Source organism: Haliotis asinina, chromosome 1 (genome assembly GCF_037392515.1).
Source record: "Haliotis asinina isolate JCU_RB_2024 chromosome 1, JCU_Hal_asi_v2, whole genome shotgun sequence".
Lineage (NCBI taxonomy): Eukaryota > Metazoa > Mollusca > Gastropoda > Lepetellida > Haliotidae > Haliotis > Haliotis asinina.
In genome coordinates this window covers 11,378,998-11,402,095 of record NC_090280.1, presented here as the reverse complement: position 1 = coordinate 11,402,095, position 23,098 = coordinate 11,378,998, and the positions used below count along the sequence as shown (strand labels likewise).

The following is a 23,098-nucleotide window of genomic DNA, read 5'->3' as shown; positions in this document are numbered from 1 at the left end:
ACTGGGAAAATGATATATCACATAAATCTGTAAACAGCAAAGGGCACCACATTAGGGTCTCCCCTACATATCTGCCAAGTTTTGCAGAAAGATATTAAGAAGTTTTTGAGTTCTGCCCTGGCAGTAAAGCCCAGAGCCTCCATTTTGAGACTAAGCTCGAATCGTGTTATGCTTCGGACACGAAGCCCATCGCTCCATTTTGAAACAAAGTCCGAAACATTTCCATGGAAAGCGAGAAAATAATGAATCACAAAAACCTACAAATAGCAAAAGGCACCACTACAGGTTCTGATTGATATATATATCTACCAAGAAAAATATTGAACGTATTTTGAGTTCTGCTCCGGAAACGAAGAACAACACCCCAGACTAAGACCAAAATGTTTCATGGAACAACAAAAAAAAAATAACAAGAGTCATCAGAAGATGACATATTACCCCGGCCCCCACATGTTTGAAAGGACAAGTCATCTCACAGTTACTCATTGTTTTTTGAATTGTGTCCATGGAATTCATGAAAATTATAAACGCCATATATCTGTAATCAGCAAAGTCACAATTTCAAGATCTGTCTCATATATCTGTAAAGATCTGTTGAAAGATATGAAACGGTTTTCGTCTTGTGCTTTGGGAACAAAGCCCATCCCTCCATTTTGAGACTATGTCCAAAACGTTTCCATGGAAACCAAGAAAATAATAAATCACAAGAACCTGTTCATAGCAAAAGGCACCACTTCAGCTTCTGACTGATATATCTACCACATTTTGCAGAAAAATATTGAAAGGTTTTCGAGTTCTGCTCCAGAAATGAAGTCCACCTCTCAAGTCCACCCCACCGTTAAACCAACACCAAAATGTTCCATGGAAAGAAAACAAAAATAGAAATACCAAAACTCTGCAAATAGCAAAAAGCACAACCATAGGCTGAAATTACTATATCTATCAAGTTTGGTCTAAAAATATTGAACAGTTTCTGAGTTATGCTCCGGAAACAAAATGATTATGGATGGGGGGGAACTCACGGATAAAAATGCCAAAAATCTGTAAATAGCAAAAGGCACATCCACAGGTTCAGATTATTATATCTATCAATTTTGGTCTAAAAATATCGAATGGTTTTTAAGTTATGCTCCGGAAACAAAATGATTATGGGCGGGGGGGGATAACAATCCAGACACAGAGTGTGCGTGTCAGCCACAAAAAACTTACTGTTACAATTGCTGCACTGTTTCCGTTTCTTCAAAATATTCCAATTAGATCTACCCATCTTCTTGAAAGAATAACCAAACTTATCAGTGAAAAACATGCCCATATGATGTAGTGGGAAGAAAGAGAATGACAAGCACAGATTGTCACATGTTCATCAGAGCATGCAGGGATGATTGTCAAGGTGGGGCAAAGGTCGGGTGGGCAGAGGCCAGTAAGATTTGATTCAACTTAACTCACAGCATGTTTCCACACATGGTCAAAGAGTAAGAAGAGTGCAGCATAAGGTGAGATAGGATAAGTTTAAAAATTCAAATGTTATTACATAAAACCACTACAAGGATGTTGAACCAACAAATAACCATTTTTTAGGATATTTCCTGAAATGTTGATAAAGAACACTGAAGTCACTTGTCATTTTTACAGCCCCTACAAGGATGCAGTACATGTTTTGAACAAAAAGTCAATTGTCCTTTTCTGTCATAATCTAAAACACTTTCATAAGGCTTGCTAAAGCCATATCCATTACCCCTCACTAAGTTGTAGATTTGCACTAACATAGAAGGCAAGTCACAACTGACTTTTCCCTTATCATGAGATTTTGTTTTCCTGTTGCTTTGTGGGAATTGGAAAATGAGACATATCAAAGTCAATATACCAAAGTATACAATGTGGTATTCAGGAATTATACAAGGGGTGCCCCAGAAGTGGTCGGCCTCACATGGACAATTACAATAATTCAACTGTTTTTATGTTTGATTTTTCTACATATTCTCTGTCAAGCTTAAGCAAATTGTTTTCGCAATGATCTTGGTACCCTCAAAAATTGCAAAATCAGCAATAGATGCAGCAATTACTTCTGGAAACAAAATGTTAAAGAGACATTCTATGTGTTTGAGATAAACAGAAGTACTCTCGACTGAAACGTAGATATCAAGTGCATGAAAATGCAATTTGAAACTACAATTGCTAATTAAAGTGACTCCCCCATGATATTTACTGACAGAGCTTGTTTTGGTGACACTATCCACCTTCACTTTCAGATCACATTATTAAAAGGACATAACTGATTCTAATGTATTCACTTATTCATGCATGATGCCAAGGGTTCAAACGAAATACTGAATGGTCACACAAGTGTTAGCTCTCAATAAATTGTAAACAGTGCCAACTTGAATGTCTGGGCAAAATGTTTTTGAAAGAATAGAATGGAGGTCTCCTTCAAAACAGCCTCATCTAAACATAAATCAAGCAATCCAAATCTTTAAATGGTGAATATTGTCAACCATACCATAGCATATTTTATATCATATTATCTGAGCACAAGCCGTCATCCATGAGGTACCAGATGACAGATTGTTTTTCACTTTCTGCAATGTTTAAAGAAATATTACACCCAGTGTGTTGTGATCACAAATATCTCGTTAATCACATTAACCACATTCCTGAAATTCTTTATATGCCTTGCCTAATGATTTCTTCAAAATAAAATTGAAGCTTTTCTAACATTCTACATCGAGAATATAGTGAGGCAGACCATTTTTGGGAGACCCCTTGTACGTGACTTGACACGAACACAAACTTCAAATTGTCATGAATGTATTTTGCACGTGTATATTATTTGCAAAACAATGAGAATCAATCAGTAGAATTGTGTAGACACCAGAGATGGATGACCAGGACATGTCAAATCTTTTTCTAAGTTTCACATCCTGTACACCTGTACTCTGTCTGCTTTTTCAGATACTTGTCTTTGTGACTGAAGTATTATGTTATTGCTGACCTGACTTTCAAAAAGACCCTTGTTTGTTGGACACTTTGAAGCAACATGATGTTCACACATGTTCATTTTCAGTTGAGTGACAAATATGAAATGAGACCTGCTAAAACAACTGAAAACATTTTCAAAATAACTGTAGGATATATTACATAAGATAAATATTACAATTCACAATGCAAACGCATCTGTATTGAGCATTCTGAAATAAAAGGTGTCAGCTGTTCAGATGATATCACACACATTATTATTCAGTCTGTCCAACTGTCATCCAACTGTACTGATTTCAATCTTCAAGTGTTACTATCTACACATGTCACTTTCATCCATTTGCAGCATTGGTGAGATTGATAAAGTGAAAATATCAGTATTTGCACTATTGCTTCAGAAGGAAAACATTTCCCCCATTTCATACTTTGTATACTTTCTAACTGCTTCACTCTTAACTTTTCTTTAATGAATCACATCTGTACTAAATGAACCACTAATCTATATTCTCCTTGCTTCATACAACACACAGAAGTATTGCTGCTAAATGACCACGGCATAATCAACAATCTCAGGGTAAGGTGACAGATTATCAACCACATCAATAAATCTGACCCACATTATTTAGAGTCACATTGTACAACAAACCTACGCTGCTAGGGACGTTTTCTAACTGCGACTCCCCTCAGCACACTTGTCTATGATGTTATGTAACCTGCATTATGTTCAGTTTTCCAAGCATTACAAACAACAAAGACTGTCTTTGTTGGTTAAGTTTTAATGCCATCAAATCATAACATTTACAAAATGTTTCACAAATATGGCCTTTATGTACAGAACAATTACCAATGACAGGCTGGTGTAGCAATCTACTGCTGAGACGGGGAGTGCTTCAACACACCATATGTACAACAATATTTCTTCATGTAGCTGTTCACCCTCCTGTGTTCATTGGTCTGTGTCACAAGAGATAGTGTCTGCAACGCAACACACATATCAGAACTGGCCACACTAGTCATATAGTTACAGCTCTCCAAGAACAAAGAATACAGAACTTGATCAGGCTTGGTATGGAGCTGTAAGGTGAAATCAGAGGTACAGTGAGAACAAAGAGATACCGTCCACTCCTTCAACCATGCCACAGCTAGTTGTGCCACAGAGAGTTAATCTTCACCTAAAGACAAATAAGTGAACCCATAACATGCCTAAGTTCATGTATATCACACAGTCTTGTATTTTCTTGCATTGTATGCGAACATGCTATCCAAGCACACTACTTGATCACAATGTCTGTTATTATAGGATATTCATATTGCGCGCATATCAGTGTAACTAGTGCTTCAATCATTGCTGTACCCACAACTAGGTGTGAGCACATATTGACATGGCCATCATCTGGTTTGTGAACACATATCATCCTTAATATCTTCTACGTTACATTGTCTGAACACATATTGTTCCCTACGCACTACATACTTGTCTCAAGGTGCTCTCTTCTGCTCTATCGGTCTACTTCACCAAACACAACATCCAGGGTTCCTGAAACAATCAGTTACATCAGGTACACTGTGAAAAATGACACGATTAGACAAGTAGTGAGCATGGGAATGCAATCTCAATTATACATTACACAGTCACCTCCCATGTCCAACTTGCAATTATCTTTCAAACATGAAATCATATTTGCCCAGGATATTGCCTGAACTTCACAAGAATTCCTGACTGATGTTATTTTATTGCTGGAGAAACATGAAAGAGATCAGCTTAAATAATCTTATCCCGATTTATAAATGGAGCAAACATTCTTGAATATGCAAGGGTCTGCCTTACCTATAATAGCAACAACATCCGCCAACATGTGCTTCCTTGACAATTTGTCCAAACCAGCCTGAAATAATGAGTTGACTTTCAAAGCAAAATTTAGTGATATCATAATTTTACAGATTATGGGCAAGTTGACATGGAACCAATAAACACTGATACAAATGTTCTTGAATTATTACTTGCCCATTATTTTGTAAGTGTGATTAAACTGTGGTTGGGTCTGGCAAACCAGAGGATGTGAGCATGAGCAATGATCCAGGGTGCCACTGTACATAATCTAAGCCCTAAGGCGACTGTTCCATACCTCAACATAGACATAAAACAGTGTTAGTGCTACATGTTTACTGCACCCAGGAAGTGAGTGAGTGAGTGAGTGAGTGAGTGAGTAAGTGGGTGGGTGGGTGAGTGAGTGAGTGAGTGAGTGAGTGAGTGAGTGAGTGAGTGAGTGAGTGAGTGATTTTACACCGCACTCAGCAATATTTCAGCTATATAGCGGTGGTCTGTAAATAAACGTTTGGACCAGACAATCCAGTGATCAACAATATGAGTATCGATCTGTGCAACTGGGAACCGATGACGTGTCAACCAAGTCAGAGAGTCTGACCACCCGATCCCTTTAGTCGCCTCTTATGACAAGCATGGGTTGCTGAAGGCCTATTCTAGCCTGTGACCTTCACGGATCCCCTGGAAATGAAGATGTAGCATGCATTGTAATGTGTGCCAGAACCAAAGAATGACAAGTAAGTCTCGATGTGACTTACCAGATGAGCAAATCCTGGAGCTTTGATCTTGCACCTGTAAGGTCTGTTGGTGCCATCAGACACTAAGTAAACGCCAAACTCTCCCTGAAATACAAAACAGTGGATCGGTAATTTTGATGTTGTTTAATAAAACGATGGTTAAATGCAATCTGAATAGAAGAACACAACTTGCAATATATGGAGAGAAGTACAGCCACATCAATGCAACCTGGATAGAAGTAGTTATGTACGATTGTAAACTGGACACAGGATCATTGCAATTGTATTATACATATGTATTGCTAGATCCTGGCAATCTAGAAGAAATTAGCTTTATCATTTGTCATACAAAATGTACAGGGTGTATTGTCATTAGGTCATCTTGTGTGCTGCAACAAATGTAGCAGAGCTGTGATACCTGTGTAGTAATGTGTCATGAACTCAACTAGAGAGTCACGATGGCTGTGTAGTAACGTGTCACGAACTCACCTTGGGAGTCCCGATGGCTGTAGAGTACTGTGTCATATACTCACCTAGAGACTGCTGATGGCTGTGTAGTAATGTGTTGTGAACTCACCTCACCTCGGGTGCATCAATGGCTGTATCGTACTACATAAGGGGCTCACCTTGGGTGCTTCAATGGCTGTATCGTACCACATCAGGGGCTCACCTTGGGTGCTTCAATGGCTGTATCGTACCACATCAGGGGCTCACCTTGGGTGCTTCAATGGCTGTATCGTACCACATCAGGGGCTCACCTTGGGTGCTTCAATGGCTGTATCGTACCACATCAGGGGCTCACCTTGGGTGCTTCAATGGCTGTATTGCACCACATCAGGGGCTCACCTTGGGTGCCTCAATGGCTGTGTAGGTAGAGCCTGGGGGAACCTGGTAGCCCTCCGAGTACAGCTTGAAGTGGTGGATCAGGGACTCCATAGACTCCTGCAACACAAACACATCATCATGAACATTCACTTTCCAAATCAAAGTCTACAAATCTGAATACATTCAGCCCTATATTTATGTACACGTTTCACATACGCTTCACAGGACGGATGTTTTAAGTGAACAATTTAGTCCAGCATCGGTTACCTTCCACTATCAGCTCCAGTCACTTCTATGCATGTCAGTTTGAAAGGAAGTCAATATGTTTCAACCAGACCATGAGATGTGCACTCATTTGCCTTGAAATCTGCATACATTGATTTTGAATCAATGATGAATGAGCTTTCAGAAAATACTAAACTTATGTTTCTGAAATATATGCACATAGATGAAAATCATCAGATGTTGATAAAAAGATGCATATTTTTTATTAAAATCTGACAATGTGAATTTTCTGTTTGTTTTCATTCATGTCGTTCAATAACTTGAGCAACCATCAATGACTGCACCAAATGTTGCTTCATTATTTTTTATAAATATAACTGTTAGACATGTTGTTACGTAACATGGAGAATTCCCCTGGTGTGGTCAGGCAGTCAGTCAGTTCTGACTACCTCCCACATAGTCACTTGCATGCACAACAGGAACAGTCTCGCATACACACAGTGTCCTCTTCTGTATAATATAGTCATTCACTTTGTTTTTATCAGTGAAAATATTAAAGTTGAAACATCATTTTATGTGAGAAAGACGTGTCAAGTCACTCAACATATAAACAGAAAGCCTCCAAGTAGACAGTGAGCTTATAGATGTCAAATAATGTGAAACAATATTGGAGACATAAGCACAAGATGGCATATTTTCATTAAAAAGCATGTACAAAGAAATCTTCATTTAAAATTATCCATTACTTATTAACTCCTGTTCAGTTAGTATGCAAAGGGTGAGCTGTTTGCAACATGCAAGTACCACACAAAATGGAACAATGGTATTGATTGCTATGTGAACGAAGCTGACGGAAGACCTGTGGAGTAGGGGCAGACAATCTTACAATCCAAGGTACAGAGTTGCTTCCCTTGCATATTAGTTTCATCATTACTTTCACCATTTCAGTTCTCAAACTGAAGAGAGAAACTGATAAAACAAAGATTCTTACCAGTATTTCCAAATAAGGAAACTTTCCCCCAATACATCAGTATTACTAAGTAAAACGTCGGACAGTCTGTCAAACAATCTGATCAACAATATGCGCATCAGTCTGTGCAACTGGGAACCGCCAGATTAGAGGGCGTGCAAATGATCATAAATTTACTAGCTTCTGCTGGGACCAAATTCTAGTGCCGATATTGAGAGCATGCCAAATTGGAGGGATGCCAGTTTTGAGAGTTTCCACTGTATATCCATACAGACGAAACATTTCCAAAGAAATGGAATAAATTGTCACATTTTCCCTTCATTTCTCTTCATCGTCTGTTTCCTCCTTGGCTTCATCATTTGCATTTTTTCAATCTTGTGAATCCATTATCCCCTACTATTTCTGAATGGTATATATTTACTTCTATGATCAAATTTTGTCTTTTTATCTTGTTAGTTTAACTACAGTTCCCAGATATCAAGTAACTGTTCAACTGTATACCAGCAAGCTATAAGAATATCAGGACAGTCTATTTTAAAAAAAAAGACTAGAAAGAAATGTTCTTGTTCATAGATCCCACTTAACTTCTCTGTTGACAGATGGAAACTTGATACCAGACCTAATGACTATTTACCTTCATCTCTGCCCGCTTAGGGGGAGAAATCTTGTTGTCATCAACACGCACTTCACCTGGTGGCATCTTGTTGAGACACTGGTGGATAATCCTCAGTGACTGTCTCATCTCCTCCATACGGATCAGGTATCTGCAACAACAATGATGTGAATTTCATCATCATTGCCCTACGCAAGCAAAACAACTGTCTAGTAAAATTAAACTTGACTGTTACAAGCTATCTTTCATTTTCAATACTAATACTGACACTGAACGCTTTAATCTGACTGGTCAAAATTAGATAAAATAATATGTCTAATTGAAGGAGGTATCTCAAACATAACATGCCATTAAAAGTCTTAGCTTACGAAAACACTGACATGACATGGCATCAATATCTATACAATCATAATAACCCTTTATGACTGCACCCATGAAGATCAGCCTTAGAACTGATCTTCAGTAGCCCATGCTTGCCATAAGGGGCGACTGATGGGATCAGGTGGTTAAGCTCACTGACTTGGTTGACACATACCATCAGTATCCAGTTAGGTTGATCAATGCTCAAGCTGTTGATTACTGGATTGTCTTGTCCAGACTTGATTATATATAGCTGAGTGCAGCATAAAATTCATTCACTTATAGCTGCATATGTTTGATTTCAAAACAAAAGCAAACTAAACTGTCTTGTCATGGCCATATTATTTTGTGAATATATCCACAGAAAAAATGAATACTCATTAATTGCATTGGTACAAAATTCAGCATTTTCCGGCAGGCATTTGGAACTGCCCAATCAGTAAGCAATAACGTACAAGAATCTCAATACAAGACAGAAAGAAATCTGTTACTAAACTAACCTGTCGTAGCAGTCTCCAACACGACCAATAGGGACGTCAAAGTCCACCTTGTCATAGGCATCATATGGTTGTGTCTTCCTCAGATCCCACTTGATGCCTGATCCACGCAGCATAACCCCACTGCAAGGACATAAATACATCCTGTACATGACATACATGCAATGATATACGTACTGATATTAGGGTGGTTCCTCAAATAATAATGGCTCCGTTAAGCAGTAAACAGAAGTCTGAAGACACATCACTTGCTTGTAATATGATCTTGCTTCTGCAATGATGTAGCAGAATTTCTGTTCTCTTCTACTGTTGTCAAGATATTTCAGCAGAGGTGCTTGAAAACTGTACTCATCACATGCAGTTGAGGTCCCAGCTTACTGTTTTTCCAACAAATCCACCCAAACAGGTAAAATAAGACTAATCACTTGACTTACTGACCCATCAAGCCTGGTGTTTTCAGTTTTTTATGTATGTTTGTTTATAAAGTGATTTACAGACACTGGATAAATGAACAACACTGACATACATCCAAATTCACTCACTAGCACATTAGTACTTGCCTGAATCCATAATTGAGAGCATCTTCAGCAGAAATGACTCCTATGTCAACAGTGCGGGCCTTCCAGATCCTGTTCAGTGTCAGTAGATCATCCACCTCATCAATCCTCTGCCCAAACTTCTCAATGAACTCAAAGATGTCATCCATCAGTCCCAGTGGCATGTCCTGGGGAAATTCACTTTACAGGCTGACCAGAATGTTGAGTAGGTACTACTGACTTTATGTTTACACAATCACTGGTGACAGCCATAAAAAATAGTCACTGACATACTCCAAAATTCTTGGCCATCAAAGTGACAGCTGATGACCAGGTAACGCTATTTTTCAGTGCACTGTCATTTGCAGAATCCCAAGGTTTTTCATTAACTGTGTGATGGATGTAAGTGACCCTTTAGACAAATACCAAAACGTCATAGAACAAAACAGATGAAGTCGTTATTGAGAGTGACAACTTTCAACCTTGACCTTGACCCATTCTACCAGCCACCTTTTTGTTCCCAATGCTTAACATTGTTAGAGTTTCAGACAATGTTTCCATAGCTGCATGTTGTAATTTATGGTACATTTATTATTGTTGGTAGCAGCAAAAATGCATATAATGGTACATGTGATGAATGTGTGTCAGAAATTTTGTCAATATTCAACCAAAGTTCAAACAAGCCATAGGTAATTAAACATCAAGAGCTGAGCTCCTTATCACATCACCTAACGATAGGCATGATAATTTAGGGGCATTATCAAGTTACAGTGTCCCACTCATTCTGATACCATGCGGAATAAGTCCAGAGATTTGTCTAGGCACTTTAAGAGGATGATGTGTGATCGCAGGTTTACAGTATGTGTTAGATGGGCCCTCCCAAATAGATCTTAACATTAACAAATTCAAGTTACTGTAATTATGGCAAATATCTTGGCTTCAGAGACTTGTACTCCACTGAACATACAACTAAAACAAAGGGCTGTTAGAAAGGAAAATGCTTTGATACTTAATTTTTCAAGACAGCAATGAATGCAAAATAAACTATCTGGGAAAAAAATTCAATTTCTAACAAAATGTTATTCCAAGATGACTATGTATGTTCCACAACTCTTATCTTTTGAGAGTAAATATGCATAGATCAGAGAGGCACCATGGAGAACTAACTACTCCACACGAGGTACCAAGAGGTGAATCTTCACACTACAACACTGCCACATCACAAGATCAAACATTCCTGACAGAATCCATCAACAACAGAGGTAAATGTGTCCTCCATACTCTTGTAAAATTTAATATCATTTCAATTAGCAAAACCATCAATATGAGTCTCTTGCAGTTAACAGAAAGGAAATATAACACAGCGACTGCCAAACTGAGTTCACTGACGTGTTGTACCCGGGCAAAATCTGAAAAGCCCACAACTATAGAGACAGATGAACTCACCAGTGATACACCTCCTGGTCGGACGTACGCAGCATGCATACGGGCTCCTGACACTCGCTCATAAAACTCCATCAGCTATAAGAAATATTAGACATATCACTGACAACAGAAGGCCTGTAGAAATACGTCTCTAAACTGGCAAACTGAGTAATACGTTAACTGGGCATACATGCTTGGTTATAATACACTGTCATCATTATAAGTTAGTTCTGCTTCCTATTTGTGTCTACATAGCCCTGTCTACATAAACATGCCAACCCTTAAAGGAGGCAGTTAGGGATATCTATGGAAACTGGGTGTATCAGAACGGTAAATGAGCAATTCCAAACAACATATCAGTTTTGACCATTCCTATGATACAGCAATATGGTTTGTATTGTATTTATCAGCTGAATATACACTTTACCACTCCACTATCCCTCCCTGGTTGCTGTTGATGTTAGCCTGGCCAGTCTCTGACTAAAATAAACTGGGTTCTTATAACCAGAATAAGGTAAATTAGAAAATCTACATGTAAAAAAAGCTGACCTAAACATATAATTTTTTAAATAAAATTGATATTTTATACTTATCCTGACTCGTGCTTATTGCTTATCTCCTCTTCCCTGGCGAAGGTAGTGGAATACCTGAAATCCCTTGAAGTTTCCTTCTAAAAAGAAGTGAATGTAAAATACACTCACCCATGTGTAGCCTCCCCTTTCCCACGCATTGGTCATGTGACCAGCCATGCTCTTTACTCTCTCCTTGTATATCGCCCGACACGAGAATTATAGCAATTCAGCATGCCTGTGCGGGGCAGCTGGGAGGGCTTTAGTCATGAGTCAGGATAAGTATAAAATATCAACTTTATTAAGAAAATTACATATTTTTCTTTATCCTGACTCTGTAGCATCTTGTAGACTCTGGCGGGATCACATCCAGTCCAACTTGTCTTCAGCCAAAGGTTTTGTTGACTGGAATGTGTGACATTGAAAGTAACCAGCGTCCTGCTAGTTTCTGATGCAACTAATTGCCAAGACATTGTAATCAAGACTAGTTGCGACCCTTCTTCATGTACAAGTATCTTCATTATGAGTACAGGCTCATAATCACTCATGCTTGTCTGTTTAAGAAGCGCATGGACTTTCCAACATTATAGTCTGCAGAGCGTCTGGCTTCCACAAGTCATGTGATAAAATGGGTGAGTGAACTCAACGCCTTCGGGGAACTGTTAGTTGCTGAGCAACGACAAGTGGCTCAAACTGATGAATGCCAGAGACGTCCTCCGTGGATATGTCTCATAGATAATGGTTGGCAAACACTGTGTATGACTTCCAAAAGCAGCCTTCCATTATAGCTGAAAGCGACCAATTTCCATGTAGCACAAGTGTAGAGGCCAAGGCTGTAACTTTGTGTGGGTTGGAAGCAGGATCCAATCCTGCTGCTTTATAAGCCCTCAATATAACAGCTCTGATCCACACTGAGATAGTGTTGCGGGATACTTCCGTAGGTGTCTCAGTGGATATAGGGGTACACAGACGCTTGAAACACTGCCTTCTAGGCTTAGTACGTGCAATGTATATCTTCAATGCTCTGACTGGACATAACGATAAATCTTGAGTATCCTGCGGTCCTCAGATTGAAGATAATGCCGGCATATGAAATTGCCTATCCGGTTGACCTGGCAATTGATTTTTCGCAATAAAAAACCCATCGTAGGCCCCGATGGGCTGTCTGTTGATGATTTGCATCAAAACTTGTGCCGTTAAAGTCTAGAGTATGATTTCTGACATTCGTGCAGCTGCAGCCAAGGCAAGTAAAAACAGCGTCTTCTGAGTTAGCAGTTCAAATGAGGACCGATCAAGCGGTTCGTATGCATCACTTCTGAGATGTTGAAGTATGATGTTTAGATCCCATGCTGGAGCTTTAAATCTACGCTATTGATCTTCCAACTTGAAAGAGCGTAGTAAGGCAAGTAACTCAGGTACTTTAGTCAACTTGGTTCCTGTTTCCATGGTGACAACTGAGCTGAGAGCTGCCAAATATGTGGATAATGTAGAACCTGTCAGACTTTTGGACTGTCGTAGGTGACATAGATATTCTGCTATCCATGGATATGTTGCCTTCATCTCCGTGAAGCCTTTCTTCTTGGCGTATGTCTCAAACCGCTTCCTTTTGTCATCATAAAGGGCGCGAGTGGTTGATATGAAGAGCTTGCTCTCCTTTGGTCCACATTCTTGCTGCTACTTTGTTGTCTAGATGGGTTCCCCAGCCTTTCAGCGATCCATCTACGTAGAGATGGTTGCTGAATGCCGGCTCTAACATGTAAGTTCCTGAGCATATATTGACTGGCGAGTCTACCATAACGAGTCTGCTCTCAAGATGTCCAGCATCATAAACCGGTCAGGACGTGAAACTGTGACTCAGGAACCACTGTCATAGACACAGTAGTAGGCGTCTTCGTCTGATCATATCTGATATGTGTCGGAATTTCTCCACCAAAGATAATACCGTCATTTCTTGTGATCAGAAGTGTAGTATACAGTGGTATGTTGCAGTCGTCTCGAAGAATCTTTGTGACATATTCATCATTGAGAATTCCCCACTTCTCCAGTAGAGTTGAAAACATTCATCCACTGGACACGGTTGTATGGGAACGGCTGATGGTTGAAACTCCTGTCCTTCCGAAACTGATCTTCAATGTTTATCTAATGGACGCTCCGGTATTAAAATTCTTATCTCTCGCTCTCTGGACTCTGGAGAACTCTGGAGTTGTTAGTAGAAAGCTGACTTGTGTGCTTGAGCACTGTTGTCAAGGTGTCAATGGATTAGATCATTGTGACTTCTCTGAAGTCTTGGGCAATCCTCCTTGCTACCTCTTCAATCTTGTCGAGGAAGTAGATTCAGTTGAGTTGTGACGAGGTGTTCGGATGTAAACTGTTGATCCTTCTTCTGAGTGACAAAAGTTGACAGGATCACTCACTCTTCCTCATTCACAGGATTGCTGAACTTGAGATGAAAGTCTCGGTGACCGCTCTAAATCGAGCCCGTCCGAAGAAAGTGCGTCTCTCAGAGGTGTCCAGCTGAGTAAGCCGTGTCCAGCTGTTGCAGGGGCTGCTGATGATCTTGTATGCCTCGTCTACGTTGAAAGATGGCAAAGGTTGTTGTTGAAACTTGCCGTAGATAACTTCTCAGAAATTGTAGATATCGAAGTTATCGGTAGAAACGTCAACGAATACCTTCCTTCTTCATCCTATAAATGTTGGGTTCATTGGAGTCCTTGGTATTCGTGATTCACGATGTGACTCCTGAGTCCGAGACGAGATCTTCCTTCGGAGAAGATGATCAGTAAAATCTGTCTTCACCCTTCTGTGAGTGGGACGCATGGATGGATGTCAACGATCCTTCTCATGTGAGTCCAGGTCTGAAGGGGACGACAAGTGCTGACGGCGCCTTCAACCAGTTGGGGAGACTGCTGAGGATCCTCCTCGTTGACAAGTAGATCTGTGAGTACACTCACCCACGTGCTCCTCACTCACACGAGTGCCTCATGAGTGTACTCATGCGTGCTGACGGCCCACGCGAGTGCACTCGCCCGTGCGGGTGCAATCACTCGACGTAGGAGGATCTCTCTTCGAACTGCGATAGGAGTCACATGACACATGTCATTTTACCTCTGCTTCTTTTTAGAGGGGAACTTCAAGGGATTTCAGGTATTCCACTAACTTCGCCAGGGAAGAGGAGATATGCAATTAGCATGAATCAGGATAAGGAAAAATAATATAATAAGCATACAGAGCAGATAAGTAAAATAGTAATAAAACAAAACAAATAACAAAATTTTAAACTGTCATGTTATCATGACCCAAATATAACTCCAAATAAGGATGAAAATGAAACCACTATTAACTAAACTTCAATTGCATGTAAAGTGTCCTACATGGACACAGATATTCAACTGTAATACCAATCACAGGAGAACTAGTCTAGTTTACCTTCTCTCTCTCCTCAAACAGCCAGAAGAATGGTGTCATGGCTCCCACGTCAAGGGCATGGGTTCCTACAGCCATCATGTGATTCAGCAGGCGGGTGATCTCACCAAATAAAGCTGAAACAGCACAGGAATAATCTAGAAACAAATTTACCCCACAAGGATAATACATGAGTTCATAGTCTGGGCCATAACATTTCCAATTATTCTCAATGATAGCACACTAGCAATGTTCAGTGACAGTAGGAGATGGATGGAGACTCTCATTATCGATCAGTCGACACATACATAGAAAGAATACCTACTAGACTTAAATGAAACACTCATACCATCTGTGGTTACTGCAAACCAGTGTTTTTTTCCAAATCAATTCACCAGTTTTATTCTACTCAAACTTAGTTTTGAGGTCTTGGATGTGAACAGGTGTACAACCATGGATGATTTACAGTTTGGTGTTGTGTGACTTACTTCTGATCCACTTGGCTCTCTCTGGCACCTCGATGTTCAGGAGCTTCTCCACTGCCAGGGAGTAACACTGCTCATTACACATCATCGACACATAGTCCAGCCGATCAAAATATGGAAGAGCCTAAACAAACAGACGTTTAACTACAAAAATAGAATGTGGCAGGAAAGTCCTAGTCACAAAGAGAGACCCTGGCTCCATGATTAGACTGCCCGAGTCACTGTTTGTCACCTTTGCTCATGGTTAAGTGCTTATGGTAAAGTGCATGGTTTGACCATAAACAGGGCTTCATGTATTGTTGGACAGTCATTATATAGGAATAAATGAATAGAATCAAGTGTCAGTTTACCAATGTATACCACATTTTTCTTGCATATTGTGCACTCCATTTCTCTTTAAAAACACCCTCTGTGAAAAGCAGGGTGCACATAAAACACATCTATTCATTAATTCAGAAGTAAAGATGTACATTTTTCCACCCCAGTGAAACTGAAGTTTCACAGAGGTGTTATTTAACCAACACAGGATGAATGTTTGCTAGAGACACAGTTTCTTACTGATCCTTGTCGTAAAGCTGCCATATTGCTGAGGGCTGCATTAAACAAGAACTTACCAACCAGCGACTGAGAAATATGATAATTGGTAAGGATACCACAAACAATAATGGGGCAAACATTTAGGCTCCAGTAACATCAGATCACAATACACTCCAATGAAAACAAGGACAAGCAGACATGTACACATTAGGCCTAGAGACAATTTTATTAATGATCTTATTTATTCAGTGATGTAATGTCCATTTACCATGTTTACACTAATTCTTACAGAAACAAAAAATACCACCAACATTAGATAACTAAAAAAAAACAATGCGTTTGCTGAGTACATAAGTTGTGAATGTGTCAGCTTTATGTGGGAGGTTAAAAGCGATCAGTTGGTGAATATTCACTACTTTGGGGAACCCACAAAGCAATGGTACTGACAAATATGCAAGAAAACCATGACAACAAGAAACATCTGACAAAGGCAAAGGGACACTACTCTGGAGAGCAATTGGCACAACTAAGACAAGGGATATAACTCTTGACAGTAAATGGTACAAGTAAGACAAGAGATATGTCTGGACATCAAATGGCACAACTGAGACAGGGAACACAAATGGCACAACTGAGACAGGGAACACAAATGGCACAACTGAGACAGGGAACACAAATGGCACAACTGAGACAGGGAACACAAATGGCACAACTGAGACAGGGAACACAAATGGCACAACTGAGACACATATTACTCATGAGTATACCTGTAGATATGTCTTGTACTCTATCAGCTTCTCAGTTCCTCTGTGTAGCAGGCCGATGTGGGGATCTGCTCGAACCACCGTCTAAAAGAAGCGAGTATTTTCTTGAAACACATGCATTAATCATCATTTAGTCCCTTCTCACTAAAATACCTCTAGCACTCCTGCAGTGGGTTACATCTTCCATCTACAGTCATCACACGTCAGAATAAACCCGGAGTTAAAACCTCCCATCTATGGTCATCATAAGACATAAAACACTATGAGTTACTATGGTTATCATAAGTCATAAAACACTATGAGTTACTATGGTCATCATAAGTCCTAACACATTATGAGTTACTCACCTCCCCATCAAGAGTCAGTACCAGTCGTAGCACACCGTGAGCTGCTGGGTGCTGAGGTCCAAAGTTCAGTGTCAAGTTCTGCACTTGCTTCTCATGAACCTCAGATTTTTCTGCACAAATGAATGATAACTGACAAAATTTGAAACAGTATCATGATAATGTATCTGTTTATAGCTTGTTGACTATGATGTTGAAATAGCTTCACTGTGAAAAATCAAGAGGCCCTTTGGGTTCCTTCCATTTGCAGCTGAAACCCCAAATCTCAATTCTTCTACAGTTTACTGCATGACATTCTTGACTTCCATACTTAATTACAATACAAATCATATTTCATTAGATGTCCAGAGTTCATACAAGCATTTCTAGAAAGTGAGTCCATGGTCCACCAGCCTTCAGTTATATGGGTCATTTACAATTCTTGTGGATCATGTCAACCATTTTAGCCATACATGACTAGTTACTAGCATGAGTTCATTTGTTTTATTTAAACTTGCAATCTAGGTGAGGTCAACAAGAGAAACCAAAGACGTCCTTGACTTTTGCTTAACTTGCTTGACTTGCCAAGGGAAATCCAACTGGTGATGAGTTTCAGATTTACATTTATGGCTGTGCCAACTCAACTCACCCATACACATACACTGTGCCATGTTAAATATTTTGCAAGCGAATGGCACAAGGGTGCAACCTAGAATTAACACTGTCTGTCAGTGAGCAAACAGTGGATAATAGAGGCAGGACATATAACTGGAATACACTTTTATATTCAAAACAGAAATACATCACTAATCATGGTAATGACTGACCAATGACAGCTCTTCATTCATAACAAGAAATACCATCTTGAACAAAATCTAAACTGATCTACTATGTACTGGTACTTGTTTAAAACATTGCTCAGATCTGAAGGCAAAATGAACTTTCACTGACATCTTTTTCGGAAACCAAGTACAAACATTTGGAAGTTGTCAATGTTAACACATGATTTAGGGAGTTGACACAAAAAGGTTTTGGTCAACCATCATGGAAATGAAGTATTCCAAGCAATCATCAATTAAACTCACATGAAATATGAATCAGTAGCTGCTGACTCACAATAACCAACTGTGGTTGATTCAGTTCTTTGCATTTCACGACCAAATGAAACCAGAATTTAGATATCATGCATAAAAACTTGGCAGGTCCAGGATTGTTTGCACTTTTAGAGAGCAACATATGAGCTCAACATACCATTTACGGCTGGGAGTTTCCATTTGGAGGTGAGGCTGTCAGGATACATGCAAGGGCTGTTGAACTGGTCAAAGTAGTCTTTGTCAGGTATCCATGTCTTGGCTCCTTTGCTGAGAAACAGAGAAAGTACACATGAACATTGTATACTTGTCATTGTAAATGTGTTCCTATATTAAGCATATTATAGACATTACTCTATTAATCAAGTCTAAGTAAATTTAGAATCAGCATTATTCATTACATTCTTACACTGAGTTTAAAAAAACCCCTAGTAGTAGGTCGTGTCAGGTAAAGCTGCATAACACTTTTTATTTAATATCTCGAGGGCATTTCAAGGGCATTTGGACCTTGTTTACACTTTTGACAGAAAAAAGTGATGAGGGAGGAACACATTTTTTCTTCTCTCAGAAATACTGATTAGAAACTTTAGCATGTCTTAATGAGTTGTAGATTCAGTCACACTCATTCTTGCAGACACTCACTCTTACACTTATCAGCTTATAGGACACAAATGGATGATCGGGACATAACAAAGTCAAAATTATTTCTTTTTAAATAACAGTAAAAAACTGTTACGCGCACAAATAAAAGCGATGCTAAAGAAACATTTCACTTCAAGTGACCTATGACCGTCCAATCAAATGTGAGGTGGCTGAACACATTTAACCAATCAGACAAAAGCTACTGTTTAGGGTTTGCCGGGACTTACAAAATTCCCCAATCACAGTTGAAGTTCCCCTGAACCCTCAACAAACGAATATCTGCATAAAACACAGATATCTGACATGCAGTATATACGCTTAGTGCTTTCTGGTGACATGGTTACCACTGGCTATTATTTCCGCAAGCTGACATCCTTGAATATTGACAAAAATTCTATTTTAAGCAACTGTTTACTCCCTCTTGACAGTGTTGCAGTGTGCTCCAAGTACATCACCCATAAGCGATCGTACAGAAAATAGCATTTTTAATCGTTTGGGTACAAACAATGTTTCGAGGCATGGGCAGATGTCCACTTTTGCGATATGGTAAGCAGTGTTCTGATTGGTCAATCTCAAAGGTTACCTGATGCGACCTGACACACGACTCAGTGGAGGTGCGTATTGAATAATACTGAGACTAAGTTTACTTAGATTAGATTTGCTAGTGTCCAAACATTTTGCAGATTCCAGTTGAAGATGGAATGCAGACAATAACCACCCAGACAAATGCCACCTGGACACTTCCTACCCAGTTATTTTCGCTATAATCGCCACCACACCACATGAAGGTTTTATTTTGTGCAATATTCACTCTGATAAAATATAAATTGCAATTGTGCAGGTGAGAATTGTCCTAGACCTGACAGACAAGGGAGCAGGACAATTCCCACCCAGACAATTCCCACCCGAACAATACCCACCTGGACAAAGAAAAGTAAAGTAAAACTGATACTAAAGCATGTCAAGAAGAAGAAGGTAATAGTTCATGTTTGTTTTACTACTGCCAGTTTACCTCCTTCATTATCATTGAATTAAATCAGGGAGCACTGCACTTTACCAGTGCACTTTTTCAGACTTCGTAGCAATGGGGGCTTGAACGCATGTCGCCAGATTAACAACTAACTCAACAAGTCGTTGTTAAACAAGTCATTAGCACAGTAGTGAGGCACAACTGCAATGATTTGTTTTTCAATTCTTGTGCATGCACCACACTATGCCTTGCCCATTCATGTTTTCCCGCCATTGTTTCCAGGACTGCACTGTAGGGTCCCAAAGAGGACAATATGTGTTCAAATTGGTAATAACTGATAGCACTGCCCTATACAGGGGTTCAAAAATCCCATCATCCGACGCCCGCAACAAGTTAGTTTTCATTTTGGGCAAAAAAATGGTACCTTATGTGTCTGTGGGCTACTCAATGTTTTCCAGCTATGGTTTTCAAACTGCAAATAAATTTGGATTTCATTTCATACCTGCTCACAATGTAGCTAGTAAATTTTGCAATAATATTAATATTAAAGTAGAGTTACATTTCTTTGCTATTTATCACTCTTGATTATGTAATAAAATCAGGGCAAAAGGCAAATTAGTCATGACAAGTTACATTCCTAAATTCACTTGCCCTATTGCAAGTGGCATTTAAAAATCTTTTTAGAACCCCTGCCTATAGTAAGGTCTTTCCCAAAACCCAACAGATCAGAAAGGGTTGCTTGTCTATAAACATGTGTCAGCTCCTCAAGGATCAGAAAGGTTTGTTTGCAAGGATCAGAAAGGTTTGTTTAGAGTGAGTTGAATCAAACCCAAGTGAAAAGCGAATGTAGTAACCACTAGGCTACTCCTTGTATCCCAAAGCTAGCTGAATTTCACATTATGGTGATTTTGACAATTGCATTGCTAGCACTACATCGGGGAAGCATGTTCGTGATTGGAGTGCACAAACAGTTTCATCGGTAGGGCACATGCCCAGTTCCTGTCATGAGACGTTTTACTGACAACTGAAATCCAGAAGTTAAGTTATGTAAAGAGCAAATGAACATCGATATTATTTACCCAAGCTCGTTAATACCATTTCAGATGCAAAATGCAGGTTATGTATTAAACAGGAAGCCATGTGATCAAAACACTCTCTCGATGTGCGGAGGTAAAAGTAGGGCGTATCGTCGAAAACAGAAAGTACATGGATGTTGCAAGCGGCTATAGTTTTGCTGATACGATGTCATCAACGCTAATTTTGTAGGAAACACATGATATTTTTGTGTGAAATAGATGAATATACCTGTATCAGTCACAAATCTTTAAACGACATTAAAGATAAAAATTACTCTTTTGTCTTACATCGTCGAAAACCCCTAACACTGGGATATCTTAATAAGAAGTGAGGCAAGCAGCAATGTAGCAAGATAGCATTTACTATGTAGCAAGAAAATTGCTCCACAAAATGCATGTCTTGCAGTCTTGGGGTACGCCCAGTAAACTGTATTCTATTGGTTTTCTGACAGGATACTTCTTCCATTGGCAATATGTCACACAAACATTGTAAATATTTAGAGGGTCACTTGTTTTGACATTTTCATGCAGATGGTGTTGACAGGTCCTGGATCATCAATGCTTTAGCTACTGGATGAGAGTTCGGCTAGAGTGCAGTTTACTGGGCGCGGGACTGCTGAGCGCTCGCTAATGAGCGCGCTATAGTGATAGTGCGCTGTAGAGCTACTGAACTGGTTCACTTTACCGCGCTGATGTATCCTTAGGGTTAGGGACCCCCCTTCTAGGTCCTTAGGGTTAGGGACCCCATTCTAGATCCTTAGGGTTAGGGACCCCCCTTCTAGATCCTTAGGGTTAGGGAGTAAAGGTTAGGGTTGGCTTACCTTAGATCAAGGTTAGGGTTAGGGTTATATCCATATATCCATCCATTGTGAATTTGAAACACGTTTCATCCCACCAGGACATCTTGAAAACAATGCCTAGGTGTGGCTTCTCGCTTTGATGAATGGGTAGGCGGGGCCTAGCTCTGCGCATGCGCAGTGAATGAAAACAAATCATAATAATTTGTTTTCATTCACTGCGCATGGGCAGAGCTAGTGGGGTAGTGACCCGTTAAACGAGCACTAACTTACTGTGATCGCACCGGTGGTCCCGAGGTAGCGTGTCCGCTAATTAGTCTAATTAGCCTAATTAGCACCAGTTAGAATCCCACAAACCCTGCTGAGAGCGTTCGAGTCCCGCCAGCCCAGCGAAAAAAATCGGAAAAACTCCCGAGAGTTCCGCTCATTGCCCCCATTTGAAATGTAGCCTGTTTATTTAGATTATTTAGACGTTTTAACACGTTTAGGGTTAGGATTTGGCTCTAATGGTTAGGGATATAGGGCTAGGGTGTGCGTTAAGGTAAAAGTAACGGTTAAATTTGTTTGATTAAAAGGACCCATTCGTTCTTAGTCACAGAATGATTAAATAATGATGAATAAAACGGGGCTAACGGGCGGAACTGTTTCCAGTAATTGTGCAAAGTGATCTAATTTAATATGAACAAGATGAGTTACGTAAAAAGCGAAGACCACAGCAAGTTGCAGCCCTGACAGGCTTTAATCACACTGATGGAATTCTCAGATATGATGATGCACTAAACTGTGATGTCAAATATGTTCAGAGCTGTCGTAAGTAATGACCAGTATTTAGCAACGTGCATCGAAATACAAACACTGGAAAATGATGAACTTGAAGTTTCATAAAAGGTCAAACGTTGCCCAAGGAAGAAGTGAACTGTTTAATTTTCACCCGTGTGTATTGCTGTTGCAGGCATGGGCTTACCTTGCGAAATAAAGAGGTGCTCCATTTCGGAAAGCTGTTTTCTGCAAAAGCGACGCGGCATTAGGGCCAGCTTTTCGTAGCAATATCCCCAAAGCTGCCATCTTGGAGCCTTGACGCCAAATCGTTCAGGAAGCGGAAATAAGTTAGCTCCCCTTGCATTGATTTGATTATGTTTCAATTTTGTTCCTGAGTACGCTTTTAGTAGACGTCAGTGGAGCAAACAATTGTGAGGGGTGGGGTGGGGGTGGGGGTACCTAATAAATGAGACATTATAAGATATACAGTGAACCCTGGTTATAATGCCACCCTGAATATAATACCATGGTTTTGATTGATTTCCGTTGCATAAAACCTAAACGTGCCTGGCGCATAACCACGAAAGTTTTGAGTAGATCCACCCATAGTCAGTTGCTGTTGGAAACAGTGATATGTACGGTTGTATATAACACGCCTGATAGTCTTTGGTTAAACTCACTGACACTGTAACAGAAA

General features: G+C 39.8%; 1 protein-coding gene across 3 annotated transcripts; it reads right to left on the bottom strand.

The window, feature by feature from the left end:
• Positions 1-3,733: 3,733 nt before the first annotated feature.
• Positions 3,734-22,771, bottom strand: LOC137287136 (NADH-ubiquinone oxidoreductase 49 kDa subunit-like). Of its 3 annotated transcripts, none has more exons than XM_067819297.1 (15): positions 22,607-22,771; positions 18,318-18,427; positions 17,091-17,200; positions 16,747-16,827; positions 15,446-15,566; positions 14,982-15,094; positions 11,008-11,082; positions 9,586-9,749; positions 9,029-9,148; positions 8,190-8,319; positions 6,382-6,477; positions 5,557-5,640; positions 4,802-4,859; positions 4,448-4,510; positions 3,734-3,948 (listed from the first exon to the last, which is right to left on the bottom strand). In XM_067819297.1, the coding sequence occupies exons 1-14, from the start codon at positions 22,705-22,707 to the stop codon at positions 4,473-4,475; spliced, it is 1,401 nt and encodes a 466-aa protein (XP_067675398.1). In that variant the 5' UTR covers positions 22,708-22,771; the 3' UTR covers positions 3,734-3,948; positions 4,448-4,472. The 3 variants fall into 3 exon arrangements, with proteins under 3 accessions (XP_067675398.1, XP_067675408.1, XP_067675413.1); XM_067819307.1 differs by having other exon boundaries at positions 3,734-4,145; positions 22,607-22,752; XM_067819312.1 differs by having other exon boundaries at positions 3,734-4,047; positions 22,607-22,752.
• Between the last annotated feature and the right edge of the window lie 327 nt (positions 22,772-23,098).